Here is a 16,134-nt window from a genome sequence, read left to right as displayed (position 1 = left end):
TAAGGGTAAATCTTGATGTCTAGAGAGGTAAGCCTCCTTTATTATTCTCATTCAAAAAATATCACAATAATTCTTAGCCTCCTCCTACTTCTGAATGAATTTTAGAACAAATTTGTCAAGTTCTGTGAAAATTCTTTTGGTACTTCTATGCATTCCTGCATTGCACTGAATTCATAGATTACGTTGAGGAGAACTGCCATGTTAATTACCCTGGTTCTTCCACATATTGTATACACCCTTCCACGTATATAGGTCCTTACTTGTCATTAAGAAAAATTTCATAATTTTCTCCATAAATGTCTCATCACCAGATGGTTTACAGTTTTTGTTCCTATTGTGAAGTATCTCCCTACCTCTAGAGAGAAGTGGTGTAGAGTTATTTGAAAGTGGACTAAAAACATTTTTAAAAGAAGTATGACTGATATGCTAAAAAAAAAAAAAAAAAAAAGGAGAGAGAGAGAGAAAGCAGATCATACAGAATGCTCAATTAGAACCAAAGGCAGAAAAAAGTGGGAAGGAAAGAAAGAAAAAGAAAAAAAAGGGGAACAAATAAAAAATAGTTACAAATACAGCAGATATTAAACTAATAATCATGATAAACATGTATGATCTAAATACACCAATTAAAAGAGGTTGTCTGATTGAACAAAAAATGACACAGACTTAACTTTACATTGCCCGTAAGAAACTCACATTGAATATGAAGACACAAATAGATTAAAATAAAGGGAATGGAGAAAGATATACCATGCTAATACTAATAAAAGAAAGCTGCAGTAGCTATATTAATTTCAGAGCAGACTTCAGAGCAAGGAAATTATCAGTGATAGAGAGGGGCATTACATAATGATAAAGAGTCCATTATCTAGGAAAATATAACAATATTTAATGTGTATGCACCTAACAACAGAGCATCAAAATATATGAGTCAAAAACTCATAGAACTGCAAAGAGAAATGGATGAATATACTATTATAGTTGGAGACTCCAACACCTCCTTATCAATAATTGACAGATCCAGCAGATAGAAAATAAGTAAAGATATAGTTGAACAGAATAGAACCATCAATCCACTGCATCTAATTGACTTTTAAAGAATACTCATCCAACAACAGCAGAGTAGGTGGAGCACAGGAGATTTTAGGGCAGTGGAACTACTCTATATGATGCCGCAATAGTGGATAGTCACATGTATTTGTCAAAACCCACAGAACTGTACAGTAAGACCAAACCCTAATATAAACTATGGAGATTAGTTAATAACAACATATCCGTATTGGTTCATCAATTGTAACAAATGTACCACAAATACAAAATGTTTATAATAAGGGAAACTGTGTAAAGGGGAGAGGAAGGTTATATGTGAATTATCTGTACTTTCTGCTCATTTTTTCTGTAAACCTAAGACTATTCTAAAAAAATAAATGTAGTTTTTAGAGGAGTTTGGGATTAACTTACATATACTATAATAATAGATAAACGACAGGGACCTACTGTATAGCAGAGGGACAGAGGGAACTATATTCAATATCTTGTAATAACCTATAATGGAAAACAATCAAAAAAGTGTATATATGTATATATATATATATACACACACATACATATATATATATATATAGCTGAATCACTTTGCTGTACACCTGAAACTAACACAACATTGTAAATTAACTGTACTTCAATTTTTTAATGGTTAAAAAATAAAATAAAATATTGTAAAAAAAAAGTATTAAGTTTTTGAATGGCCAAAGGATTTGAATAGACATTTCTCCAAAGAAGATATACAAATAACCAAAAAACACATGAAAAGATGTTCAACATCATTAATCATTAAAGAAATGCACATTAAAATCACAATGAGATCCACTTCATACCCACTAGGATGGCTATAATCAATTACAGATGGTAACAAGCACTGGTGAGGAGGTGGAGAAATTGGAACCCTCGTACACCGGCTGTGGAGATGTAGAACGGTGCAGCTACTTTGGAAAACGTAACTATTGTCTCAATAGGTTAAAAACAGAGTTACCATGTGACCCAGAAATTCTACTCATAGATATGTACCCCCCAAAAATGAAAGAATGTGTCCAAGTGAAAGCTTGCACATGAACGCTTATCACAGCATTGTTCATAATAGCCAGTGGAACAACCCAAATGACCATCAACAGAGGAATGAACAAACAAATTGTATATCCACACAATGGAGTATCATCTGGCATTGAAAAGGAGTGAAGTATGGATGCATGCTACAACAACATGGGTGAATCCGGAAAGCAGTAAACTAAATCAAAGAAGCATGTCACTAAAGACCACATATTATATGATTCCATTTACATGGAATATCCAGAAAAGAAAGTACAGAGAGCGCAAAAGTAAATTAGTGGTTGCATGGGCTGGGGTTAAAGAATGGGGTGGGGGTGGGAGGATGGCAGAGAATGAAGACTAACGGATATGGGTTTTCGGGGGGATATCGAAAATATTCTGCATTCATCATGGTGATGGCTGTAAAGTTCTGAGTATGCTAACTATACAACTGTACACTTCAATGAGTGAACTCTATGGTATGTGAATTATATCTCAATAAAGCTACCACACTTTTTTAAAGAAAGGAATGCTTCAAAGGAACTATGAAGCCAGAGAGCCTCAGAAACAAGTCTAATTCAATCAGTCAATCTATCAATTCATATTTTACCAATACAGCAATCCTGGTAACATGGTACTTAATTACTTTAGCAATTACACTCTAAGTTATGCTGTACTTGACTACTGATACAAATGCAGACGGCATCTTTCTTGCCCTTGCTCATCGAGAAAGACATTTAAAATCTTATTAACCCCAAAAGGAAAAATGTTCAAAAGCAAAGAAGTGCTACTGACCTGAAGAGCTAAGAGGAGGGTCAGAAAACACCTCCCTCCTACTGAAGAAAACAAGTAGGACCATAATGGTGTGCATGGAACTGATAAGAGCCAATTTCACAGAGCCAGTCAATCCTACACTCTTTGGTGTCAGACTCCAACATTTATCTGTAAGTCTGCAGAAAGTAGCCATATAACTATAACTAACATAACATCACCTAGAATTGTGGAAATTAACACAAGTCATGAAGCAGATGGTTAGACAGATCCTCGAATGGTTAATACAAAATAAGAAAAATGGCAACTGAAGGACAAGACTGTTAGCTTTTTTAGATTGCATATGGGTGTTCCAAGCCTAGAAAACTAGAGTTGATGATATAGATTTTTTTAAATGCAAAATTTAAGAATCATAATTGTTTGGCTCTTATAGCTTGAAAGATGTATCTCTAAAAAACCCAGTTCCTTCTGATCACAACCTATGAACACTTGACCCTGTCATCTACCACTTGCCCCCAGTGTGTCCTGTTTTAGGAGGTACCCCCTTCAACAGGGTATCTAGTTCCCAGGACAAGTCTCCCCAGTGGAGTTGCAATGAATAGGGAGGTCTAGTCTCCAGCCCCCCGGAAGTTTGCCCTGCCTGACTCAGCCCCCAGGAGCTCACCACTCCTGGATGAACTGGAAAACATCCAGTGGGGGAAAGAGAAGGGACGGTGGTAAGACACAAATGAACACGTCTGACAATTATCAATGTGATTTTAGTATCACAGAGCCTGATTGTTTGCATACATGACTTGGGCTAAATCTCCTCTCATCCACACTAAACAGGGATATTGAGTATTTTTGACTCCTGAACTTTTAAAGCTTATAGCCGTTGAGAGAAAAAAAAAAAAAAATCAGTGTTTTGTTAAATAACATGATTCTGCTCTGTTAAAGTATCTAAGAATGATAAGATTTCCACAGAGACCTTCCAAGCACCGTATGCTGCTCATTAGCGGCTCTGGGTACTCAGGTAACCTTTAGAATATAGGGTGGCACTCACTCAGGCCAGACAACCTCCAAGACCAGACAGGAAAAGCCAGCCTGGGATAGTTCTTCTGCCTGTTATTTCTGCCTCTGAAGTTTAAGGAAGAGAATAAAGAGCCCTGCCAGTTATACAAGGTCACCTGCTTTCCTTGGACAGCAGACAAGCTTGAAATCTTCAACCCCCAATATTAACTGAGTACAGTTAATATTTCCTGAGCACCCACAGCCAGGCACTGTGTACCTGTTGGAGACGAGCATTCAGGTGATGAAGGAATTGAATAGTTTAAGGACACTGCACTCCCTGACCTTGCTGCCCACCTCACATTCCCTGGGAAAGGCAAACTTACTCTTTTCTTCATCCTATGACTTCCTCTTTCCCCACATACAACGTCCAGATTAAAACTTAAAACTAAAATATAAATAAGAACAGTTTGATTGAAAACAGAATTGCCACACTAATACGTGTACAGTCCTTCAAGAGGCCAATTTTCTATTGCCCAGATGTCTTCTCAGTGTGTGGGAGTAACAGACCCACCCGTATCCCATAAGGAACAGGCAGGTTACACAATCAGCCCCTTTCCTGTGCTTTGTCAACAGACGCTGAGTAATCGCCCATGAGGGCTACTGCAGCATGTTCATGCACTGGGTATGAAGCTGGGTTAGGTTCCTAATCTTGAAATATTCGACTTTGAAAAAAAAGATGGACCCAGTGATGTTAAGAAAACCCCTCAGCCTAAATCTGTTCTGGCCAAGCTCCTGCAGGAATGAAATGCAGAGTTCATGGGACCAAATGGCAAGAGAAATCAAGCCAGGAAACAAAAGTTGGCCCAGGACCCATTAAGTCCCTGAAGCCTCAGCTGAAATTCCCAGCGACACTCGACAGCCCAGGGTGCATGAGATTCCCCTGGAAAAGCAACCACCAGAGAATAGAGAGCACAATAAAAGCGTACTCATCCACACAGTGGAGTACCATGGAGCAATCAAGGAGGATAACATAGAAGAATATTCAGTGATATGGGAAAATATTCCCAATTTATTACAGTGAAGACTTCATGATTCAAGCAGTACTTTTATGGGAAAAATTATGGGGGCATTTTTACTTTTAATTTTTATGGGAAAAATTTCTGTGTTAAATATATACAATGGAATACTACATATACAATACACACATATGAAGGAAAAGAGACCAACTTAGTCATTAGCCCATTACAGATGATTATTATTCATTATTCTAGCTTATTTTTCTATAATAAACATGTTTTCTTTTGAAATGGGAAAAGTTATAAAAAGGATACCAAGATTGAGGTGATTAGGATACAACTCAAAAGAGAGAGAAATATTTTGAATATTTTAAAAGACATTTTATGAATTTTCAATACAATAAGACAGATGCATACTTCTGAAAAAAATTTAACTGAGCTTTAAAATTACATCAAGATATGAATACCTTGATGAGTGCCTTTTCTTCACGTATTTATCTTGGAATATACAACACATAGGGGGTGTGTTACCTTTTCAATAGCATCGTAACAGTCTTCCAAACTTTGAGTTCTATCTTGTACAGCTGTACTGGCTTCTTTATACATCACCAAGCACTGCTGATACTCTCTCTCAGTTAAATCTATGTAGGCAACACACAGAGTTCTCAGACCTGCGAGAGAGGGCTAACCTGGTCAGGCTTCCAGTGATCAGGGAGAAGGAGAAATTGAAAACAAAATCCAGAAGTGTTTCAGAGCCCGTGGGACAGCGAAGGCCTTCGTGTGGCCCTACCCAACCTGCCCTGGCCTCTCTACTGATCTTTCTTCATCCCCTCCTCCTTGCTCACTGTGGCGCCCCTGCCAGCCCTCTTACTTCCCCACACTCGGACTTGCTCTTCCCTCTCCTGGAACACTTTCTCCTGGAGAGCCCGTGGTTCTCCCTCCCTTCCTGCAGTCTCTGCCTAACTCACCCCATACAGAGAGCATCCCATCGCTCTGTTCCCTGCATCCTGCTTACTTCCGCTCCATAGCACGCATCACCCCACGACATCATCTATTACTGGCAAATTCCCACAGGGCATTAGCTTTCTATGTTTGGTTCACTTCTGTCCTAGAAGCTGAGAACAGTGCATGGCACTGAATAGATGCTCAATCACTATTTGTTGAATGAAGGGAAGAACAAATGAGGCTTCAGTTTCCAATTCAGTAAGCCAGAAAATCACCAAAATAACAGAAAATGAATTTAAATCCCATTTTGCAAGGCCTTGTTTGAAAAAAAATTTTTCCTTAAATCAGACTGTAATATTTTAGGCTAACTCCTGTAAAACATGCAAATACTTAAGGATTCCCTAGAAACTAATTCTCTGCAGAAGAGCTATAGAAGTCGTTATTCTGTTTTGAGAAGTTGTTATTCTCAATTGCAATATAGTTCCCATACGCTTCTACCTACTGTCACCTGCTTACAGCACAGGTATATTTTCAGATAGCAGTACAAGGCCCAAAATGCAAACTTGCAAAATATCCATACTTTCAGACAAGACACATGTGTCTGTAGGAAGCAGCAGCTTATAAACTAAAAGGAGAAAGTGGGCTACAGCTTTCAAGGTATTATTAGCTTTACCCTTATTTGATACTACACCTTGCTTTGCAAAGCTTCTATAAACCTTTCAGTAGATGCTGTTCTTATTCAAAACTCACTCAAGGAATTTTATTTCCTTAAGAGATGGACGATAAGTCAAAATCAGAAGGATAAGAGAATGGCAGGAAAATATCAACTATGTCAGCATTCTGAGTTATACGCACAAAATAATTAACTTCAAAATACACAACACAAACCGGAAAAACCTCCCTTTTTCTCCGACTATAGGCGTAGTTCCTACTACAGCTTGATAAAAGGTAATGCTTAGCAAATAGAAACAGATAATAGACTGAAGACACTGCCTTAGTAATAAAGGGAGAGCCACATAGTAAAAACATACATTTTACTGTTTGTGCGTAAGCACAAAATACCGTTGGAAGTGGGAGGAAGGGAAAATAATAGTAATGCCTTGACAGGGTTTGTTTGGGGAACCATTTATTTTTAAGCAAACAGAAGGCGTACAAGGTCTCACATACCAACAAGCTCCCCCTTGCCCACCTGTGGGCCTGAGCAGCAGTGACATGCATTGAGGCTACAATTTCAACAGCTGAGAACAGCATTACGAAAGGGAACTCGATTCTAAACAATTTTCACTTACCTTCTTTGGCAAAACATTCCAGATGGGCTAAAGTCTCCTCCACAAAGAGAGAATCTTCTGAAAGTCTCTCATAAATCACTGAATCCTATAGAAAACACACACACACACACAAATACACACACTGTGATTAACATCTAAGCATGACAGTCTAAATTATAAATACTGTTCTATAATTTTATTGTTATAGCTAATAGATGTGAAGGAGCTCAAGCAGCCCCAGTGAAGGCACAATTCCAAAAAAAAATATGCTACATACAGAGGGAAAAAGACAAGGAACACAGCAGACTTCTCATTGAGACAATGCAAGTGAGAAGTCACTGAAGCAAAGACTTTACAGCACTGAAAGAAAAAATGGTCAGCCTAGAATTCTATACTCAGCAAAAATTGATTTCAAGATGAAGATTAGAAAAAAATGAAGATGAAGATTTTTTTCCACTTAGGCTGAAAAAATTTATCACCACCAGATCTATTGTATAAGATATGGTAAAGGAACTCCTTCAGATAAAAATCATTATACCAAATGTTAATATGGGTCTGAAGAACACTGAAAATGGTATTCACATGAGTACATATACATTATTTTTCTTGTTATTTAACACTAGAACCAACTACATGATCCCTAGAAGAAACACACTTTAAAGACACAAATGGGTTAAAAGGAAAGAAAAAGCTATACCATACTAATACTAATCAAAAGAAATCTGAAGGAACAAATTGGTAAATTGACCTAGATCAAAGTTACTAACTTCTGATCTTCAAAAGACACAGTTAAGGAAATGAAAGGATAAGCCACAGATTGGGTTATAATATTTGCAAGTAATATATCTGATAAAGGACTTGTTTCCAAAATAAGTAAGAACTCTCAAAACTCAAAAAGAAAAAAAGTTACTTAAAAAAAAAGGTTAACTATTTAAACACATTTTAACAAGGAAAATAAGTGGATGGTGTGTAGAAAAGAGTTGACATGGCAGATCAGGGACTGCTCTCCTTAGAAAGACCTACTTACAAAATTGGCCCTTGGCTGGCCTCTAGGAATTTGGCTGGTAAACAATTCTCTAAACTGATACAAACTTTCCCTGTGTGACTGACCCCCATGGGATTCCTCCAGACACTGCTCGTGTCTTTCCTTTTGTGATCTGGCTGTATATCCTTATTACATTGCTGTAATAAATCTGAGCCATAAGCACAACTATATGCTGAGTCCCATGAATCCTTTTAGAGATTCACTAAAAGCATAAGGGTGGTCTTGGGAACCCCCATCACAGATGGCAAATAAACACATGAAAAGATGTTTGCTATCATCAGTCAGCATGGAAATGTAAATTACATTCACAATGAGGTACACACCTATTAGAATGGCAAAATTCAATAGACTAACCAGGCCAAGTGTCGGTGACAACTGCTGGTAGGAATGTAAACTACAATTTGGTGGTTTCTTAAGAAGTTGAAATATGCCTACCACGTGATCCAGTAACTTTACTCCTAGATATTTACCGAACAGAGGTAAGACCATATGTCCATACAAAGAGTTGCAAACAAATGTTCATAGGAGCATTGTTTGTAGTCGCCCAAACTGCAAACAAAATGTCCAGCAACAGATGAACAGATAAACAAAGGCTGGTATATCCATTCAATGGAATCTGTTCGGCAATACAAAGAAATGAACTGCTGGTACAGCTACAACATGAATGAATTTTAAATAATTATGAGTGAAAGAAGCCAGACAAAAAGTCATATATACTGTATGACTGTGTATAAAACTTCAGTAATTGAAATGAATCTATAGTGACAGAAGGCAGATCAGTGTCAAAACTTAACAAAATGTACATTTTAAATATGTGCCATTTATTTTTTGTCAATTTACCTCAATAAAGCTGGGTTTTTTAAGGTACACATGGTAGTGAACAAATACATAAGTGCTTTATAAGAAGAGATTCACAGAGGTAAAGCGAATTCCTGAGACACCAACTCCAAGCACTTTGGGCTTGGAGCTGGGATCAAAATTCCTGCTACAAACCCTTAGCATCAACCATCTAATCACTGGTTCTCAAAAAAACAACTGAGTGACAGCAGGTTTTCACTGACGTAAAAGTTTAGTAAAATTATGGTGTGAGCCACCACAAATTTCAATGGGCTCAGCTGGGGGGTGGGGGGGGAATCCTTCTCGGTTGCCCTGAGATGGACTTTTCAATCTTGGGTAATGCTGTCAACAACCACTGATAACAGCGTATACAAAGTAATGTTTTAAAATATCGTGGGAGTTTGGGGTTTGTTTTGAGCTCGAGCCACTTTTCTCCTTGCTTGGCCCTGCAATAAACCATTCTTTGCTTAAAAAAAAAATAAAAAAAAATAAAACATTGCGAAGTTGTAAAAGGCTTCCTGTAAGTTGTTGGAACATAGAGAGGAGTTACATGAATAATGAATCCCATTGCATTTATATGAAATGTCCAAAAAAGACAAATCTATAGAAACAAAAAGTAGATTCGTGGTTGTCGGGAGCTGGAAGTAGGACTAGGGAGTTACTGCAAATGGGCATGAGACATCTTGTTGGGGTGATGGAGATGTAAAACTGGATTCTGATGATCGTTGCACAGCCCTGTAAATTTGCTAAAAATCATCGACTTGTACACTTAAAATGAGTGTTTTCATGGTGTAGAAATTAAACCTCAATAAAACTGTTCAAAAAAAACCCCCAAAAACCGAGTCCCAGTACTTACAGCCGCTTTGCAGTAGAGCTGGAGCTGTCCTGTAGGAGTTTGCACAATTACAGATATCCTCTTTCCAGTACTAAAACAATATTGAGTGTATTATTAGTTTCTGTTTTCCTCAGTACATGACACTAATACCCACACAAAAATTCAAAGTCAAAAGAATTCTAAGAGAGTCCTCAGCTGCCCATTGCTGAAAAGGCCAGCATGTTTCTTGCCAGCCTCTTTTTTCTTTACCTGCTTCCTTTAACTGAGATTCTAATTATAAGTCTCCACCTTCTTCTCTTACTATTCTTTTCTTCCATGGAAGTTTACTGACACAAATATATGTAATAGATTATATTACGATATATTATATTAATATAATTACATATATACGATATTTTATATTAATATGTACCATTATAACATAGTACATGACATATATAATGTACCTTTCTTATGTTTTATATGTACATATATTACTTATAATATAATACATAAATTTTATATACATGTAATATATATAACATAATCATTAAAATTTGATGAGGAAAGGGGAAAGCAGCCCTGGGTCTGTGTATTATTCAGTCCTCACACCATCTTTATCAACTAGACCTCCCTGCCCCCGTTTTGCTGCACAGAGATGCTAAATTCCTCCTCACCATCTCATCCGCCCACGCTTAACCCTCCTGTCATCTTTCAATTATCAGCCCAAGTCCCACCTCCCCACAAAGGCTCCCAGGCCCCTCAGAGATAAACCTCCACCACCAGCGGCACCGCTGTCTCCATCAGATCATACTCTTCAATATTCTTTATCGCCCTCATAACGACTGGGAGTTACCTTGTTTGTTTACTAAAGCAGGGGACCCCACAAACAGGTGGTCCACCCTAGTCCTAGAACAGTATTCTAGAAAAATATTTGTAGCTGCATAGACTGCAGTTCTCCCCATGAAGACGAAAATACGTTTTGTTTGTTTTACTTTCTTTAACTTTTCTTTCACCTCTGGAGGCACAGACTGGTTGACAATACCAAGGACTTTGGAACCAGATAGACCTGGATTTGAACCCTGATTCTGCCACTTATTTGCTTAGCGACGTTGGGAAGGTCATTTAAATGGAGCCCCAGCTGCCGGTCTTTCAAGTGCAGTGACCACCACTGGCCTCAGAGGACCGCTCTGTGTGTGTCCAGCAGACCAGCTGGGCTTTCAGTCATTAGTTCCTCCACGTTTTCAAGCTCTTCCAACAAAAAGAATTTTATTTTTCTTCAGGAATAAGATTGATCGAGAAAAAGATGTTCAAGCTTGGAGGAAAACTAAGAGGTTCATAGAAATGACTGCCGAAGGAGAGAAGGAAGATCTCCTTCAGGGAGAAGAAAACCCTAGTGAGATCCAAACAAGCCTCAGAGAAGAGTGCTCCAATTAAAATAATAGTAATAATAAACACTCATACCAAGTGCTCTATCAGTTTTTACTATGTGCCGGGCATTGTGATTTAATCTTCACAACAATCCTGTGAGGCGGACACCACTGCTAGCCCCATTTTACAGATCAAGAAACTGGCACAGAGAGGTTAGGTGACCAGGAAGGTCATGAGCTAGTAAGTAACAGAACCACGGCTACGACCACAAGTGATCCTTTTCCCTCCTCTGTCCCCCAAGCTTTTTTCACCCTCTCACCCTCCTCTCCACATGCACCCATGCTTGTCATCTCCCTTCTTCCCTTCTTCCTTCTCTGGTCCACTGGCCCCCCGTCAATATAGCCACCAATATAGGTGGTGGAGCAAAATGAGCCACTGAGACGGCAACTCTACCAGGTCACCAAGCAGAGAGTGCCAGCAAGAAAAGATGTTTCCCACCCCCCAGGGAGCCCCATGGCCATGCCTACGGAAAACACAGCTTTCATCTGTCCCCACCTCACTGCCAACAGTCTAAGCCAGAGCTCCCACCCTCCAAGGATGGTCCCGGTGACCAATTTTACAGTGGAACGCTTCAGCTAGAAGGGACTTTCCAACAGGGATAAAGGATTAGCAATTGTTCTAAATACTTAGAAAGCTGTTAGAACACTACTCAAAGCAAATGAATCATTTAAGTGGTACCTAATTAGGCGAGCACGTGTTAATGACAGGAAACGACTGCTCTAGTGGTAGCAGTAGTCAAATATTAAGAAAGGTGAAAGCTAGAATGAATACTGAGATGTATTTTCTTCTAACGAAGTTCTTAGAAAAATCTTTCCTAGGACTTCCTTGGCTGCCCAGTGGTTAGGACTCCGTGCTTCCACTGCAGTGGGCACGGGTTCAATCCCTGGTTGGGGAACTAAGATCCTGCATGCCACCTGGCACGACCAAAAAAAAAAAAAACAATCTCTCCTAGAGAGGGGCTAACAACAACTTTTCTGAGGTTTAAAGCTTTTTTTTTTTTTTTTAAATGTCATTGGGAAACAAGGCTTTAAATATACAATTTAAAAACAAATCATCTGGCTTTAGGAAGAACGAACGATTTACTTATTAATTTCCTTTTCTAATTTTTCAAATTTCACATTAGAAATAGTGAAATGGTCCAAGAGATATGACTTCATGAGTCTGGAGGAAAATCCAATGGAAATAAAATCATCACCAGTATCCTGACCACATGCTTTGGGGAATCAGGCCACAGATGCTGGGGTGTAAGAGGAAAGAAGAATGCACATTGTTTGGGAAAAAATTAATTAATTCACTGTCTATTTTTAAAGAAACAGTTTTTGGTTTATTTGTGAAAATAATGTTCAATATCCCTTTGTTAAAAAAGAGACAATAGGCCCAAAATGGAGTCATGTGTGCTCAGCCCACATCCCCAAACCGAGACTCAATACCTAACTGCAATTTCAGACTCTCCCAGGAATCTAATCTTAACCAGTCAGTGTGGAATCACCTGGTCAGCACTAGTGAGGTAACCTGAGTGACAGACCCCAGGGGTCCCCCAAAGGAAGATGACCTTGTCCCAAACAATCTACTTTTTGCTAGTAGCCTCTTTGTCCCACCCCATCTGCCCATCTAGCTAACTAGAATTTCAGGATTCTGTATTAAGGTTTTGATTTACATTGCCGAATCTCAGTTGAATAGCCACAGAAAGAGCCCTGGGAAATACACAAATAGAATGAAAAGGCAGCTTACCTAGAAAATTCCAGGACATTAAGAATTTCAAATGTGAATTCTTCTCCCATCTACAGGAAGATAAGACAACATATTCTTACCTGAGGATAAAAGTATTCATCTCACAAAATAACTCACTCTCCCAATCACAAACAAGTTTTACCCTCCAAATACGTATCTTTTTCAAAAAATAAATCTTCCTGCAAGTCTGATGAGATAATGGTGCCCTCCTCTGGTAAGAATATTGTTTGCAACCTGGGCAATATTGGCAAAAGTGCTTCTGATAGTGACAATTTAAGACTGAAACACCTCTCTCTTCCGCCTAAAATCTGCACGATTAGAAAAATTGTATAAACACTCTCATGTTGTAAGGTTACATGGAGTAAGGGAGAAAATCAGCAGAGAGAAATGTGAGCAAATAAATCTTTTAATAAAATTGCATGGATCAAATAAAATCCTTAATGCTTAGATAATTTGAAGAGGTAAACATGAAAAGAGGTGGCATGCTAAAAAAGTATATCAATGAAACATGCATTCTCTTCTAAATTTTTCCAGTTACAGCCTCTTGAATTCCTGTAACCATGATCAATTTATCTCTGCATCTACCAGCTCTCAGCTTCACCACTGCAGAAGTCCAAATGTGATGTATGATATTTATATATATATCTATGTGACATAAAGATGAATTAATCAGTCCATTCTAGCAAGGACTCAACGTCTAGTAAGCATCTCTCACCATTGCATTATTACTAGGAAAAAACACAGTGCATTGGCCACCATGCTTACATTCCTTCAATTTTTTTCCCATAATATCAAAGGCTTGTGGTCATCAAGATAGAACAAGGGTATATGTAACAAAATGAATAAATCAACATATTGATAAAAACAGAACTCACCAAAAAATAGAAACATTTTGATTCTTCATAGGAAAAAAATTAACTTCTTAAATGTCTGACAATTCTCTTTGGAATAGCTCAATTTTTTTTTTTTATGTTAGCAATTTTTTTTCTTTTTTAACATCTTTATTGGAGTATAATTTCTTTACAATGGTGTGTTAGTTTCTGCTGTATAACAAAGTGAATCAGCTATACATATACATATATCCCCATATCTCCTTCCTCTTGCATCTCCCTCCCACTCCTCCCTATCCCATCCCTCTAGGGGGTCACAAAGCACTGAGCTGATCTCCCTGTGCTATGTGGCTGCTTCCCACTAGCTATCTATTTTACATTTGGTAGTGTATATATGTCCATGACACTCTCTCACTTTGTCCCAGCTTACCCTTCCCCTTCCCCGTGTTCTCAAGTCCATTCTCTACATCTGCGTCTTTATTCCTGTCCTACCCCTAGGTTCTTCAGAACCTTTTTTTATTTTTTTAGATTCCATATATATGTGTTAGCATATGGTATTTGTTTTTCTCTTTCTGACTTACTTCACTCCGTATGACAGACTCTAGGTCCATCCACCTCACTACAAATGACTCAATTTCGTTTCTTTTTATGGCTGAGTAATATTCCATTGTATATATGTGCCACATCTTCTTTATCCATTCGTCTGTCGATGGACACTTAGGTTGGGAATAGCTCAATTTTACTGAGCACCTGCTCTGCACCAAGCATTAATGTCAATTACTTTACACATATTAACTCATTTAATGTTCGCAAGGACCCTACTGCATACGTGATGAGAAAACTGGGGCAAACCCAGAGAAGTTAAGGAGCACGCCCCAGAATAAAGGCTGCGGAGGGTGAGGCCAGGTGGGAATCCTGGGCACTGGATTCCGAGCTCCTACTCCGCACCACTGTACACACGTGTCTCTCTGGGCGAGCAGGTGCGTGTAACTGCTAGAAAGTACAATGTATCAAGTACTACTCACAGCTTCTACGGTGACAGAGTATGGCGTTCTTGTAGTGAAAACAAAGCCAAGTTTACTTACTCCTTTCACTAAAGCTGCTTCATCTGTCAGTAAAAGGTCTGTATTAATGGAGAGCGAGCAAATGTACTAACGCTAAATTTAATTCAATACAGATTCCTCCGGCACTAAACTATCATGTCATTCTCTTACACTTGGGTTTTTTACCCAAATGCACTTATCTGTGCTTCTAGGTGGCACAGTGCTCACGGAAGAGGAAATGTGGTTAAACAGGGCCTCTGTCAGTGGGACTAACTCACCAGCCTGGAAGGAAAATACTTTCTTCCCGCTCACTGCGGTCTTGTTTGTTCTCCATGCCATTAGGAGCACCTCCATCAGCCGCTGCAGGGCCTTACCCTGACCCCTGCCGTGTTACTGATTATAACCTGCCACTGAGCCCTGCTCCAAGAGCCATCCCCTGCCAGCCTTCTGAGGCATTTTTGGGGTGTGTGGAGAGTGGGAGCCCCAGAGCAGCTCAGAGCTGCGCTGTACATGATGGCCCCTAACCGGTGAGAGTTTCAGGCAAGGAGAAAGGCAGGTGTGATCAGGGGGCCAGCAATGGCATCAGCTCTTCTGTGGGCCCATCACCTGCCAGGTCTCTACGTGCACACAGCACCTACCTGGGGAGGAGGCCTGGTAGCTTATATCATTTCCGTCTCCCTCTGGAACCGCAGTGTGGCACGCGCACCACAGGGTAAGAAATTCCTCTATATAGTCTTCCGTGGGCTGTAAGAAAGGGACAGAGCTAGTGAGCGTCTTCCAACGCAAACGCCCCTCCACCCCGCATCACGCGAGAGTCGCATGCAATCTGCAATTAGTACCGACTGAGGTTTCACTTCAGGTCCATACTGTCAGGCACCAGCTAAAAACCATACCGTGCATTCAAAACGGAGTGGAGAGGGTGCTGAGTCAGGGACAGTGCAGGGGGCTGGGAGACCGCAGAGAGAACAGGGGGAACCTGCGCTTTGGGAGCTTCTGTTCTCCTTGGGGAGACAGGCTCTCTCAAAGCTGGAGGAAACAAGTAAGGGCTGTGACAGAGAAGACAGGGGCCTATTCTAGGTAGGTGATCAGGAAAAAAAAATATATTAAAATGTTTAAATTAAGCCCTAAAGAGAAAGGTTGGTTGCGGGTGTTAGCGTACCTGTGTAGTGGCACACACCAGACAAAGGCTGTAGCACCTTCCCAGGCCCCAAAGTCAGGGCAAAGATTTCATTGTTAGCGGAGCTTCCAGACAAGCGTGACCCCAGCATCTTGAGCCTCGGGCTCAATGATACAGAAGGAGGGAGGAGAGAGACAGGACCACAGTGGTGAGT

The 16,134-nt window shown here is 39.5% G+C and overlaps 1 protein-coding gene across 1 annotated transcript in view; it reads right to left on the bottom strand.

The window, feature by feature from the left end:
• LOC103010209 (phospholipid-transporting ATPase IB-like) overlaps nt 1-16,134 on the bottom strand; it is a 104,039-nt gene that overhangs the window by 77,257 nt on the left and 10,648 nt on the right. Inside the window, 6 exon segments of the mRNA XM_057532719.1 lie at nt 5,391-5,530; nt 7,094-7,178; nt 9,811-9,880; nt 12,931-12,980; nt 15,442-15,461; nt 15,963-16,084. Coding sequence (XP_057388702.1) covers nt 5,391-5,530; nt 7,094-7,178; nt 9,811-9,880; nt 12,931-12,980; nt 15,442-15,461; nt 15,963-16,084 — 487 coding nt within the window.

Source organism: Balaenoptera acutorostrata, chromosome 18 (assembly GCF_949987535.1).
Source record: "Balaenoptera acutorostrata chromosome 18, mBalAcu1.1, whole genome shotgun sequence".
NCBI lineage: Eukaryota > Metazoa > Chordata > Mammalia > Artiodactyla > Balaenopteridae > Balaenoptera > Balaenoptera acutorostrata.
Note: the sequence above shows the minus strand (reverse complement) of the source record. Positions and strands in the feature narration are given on the sequence as shown.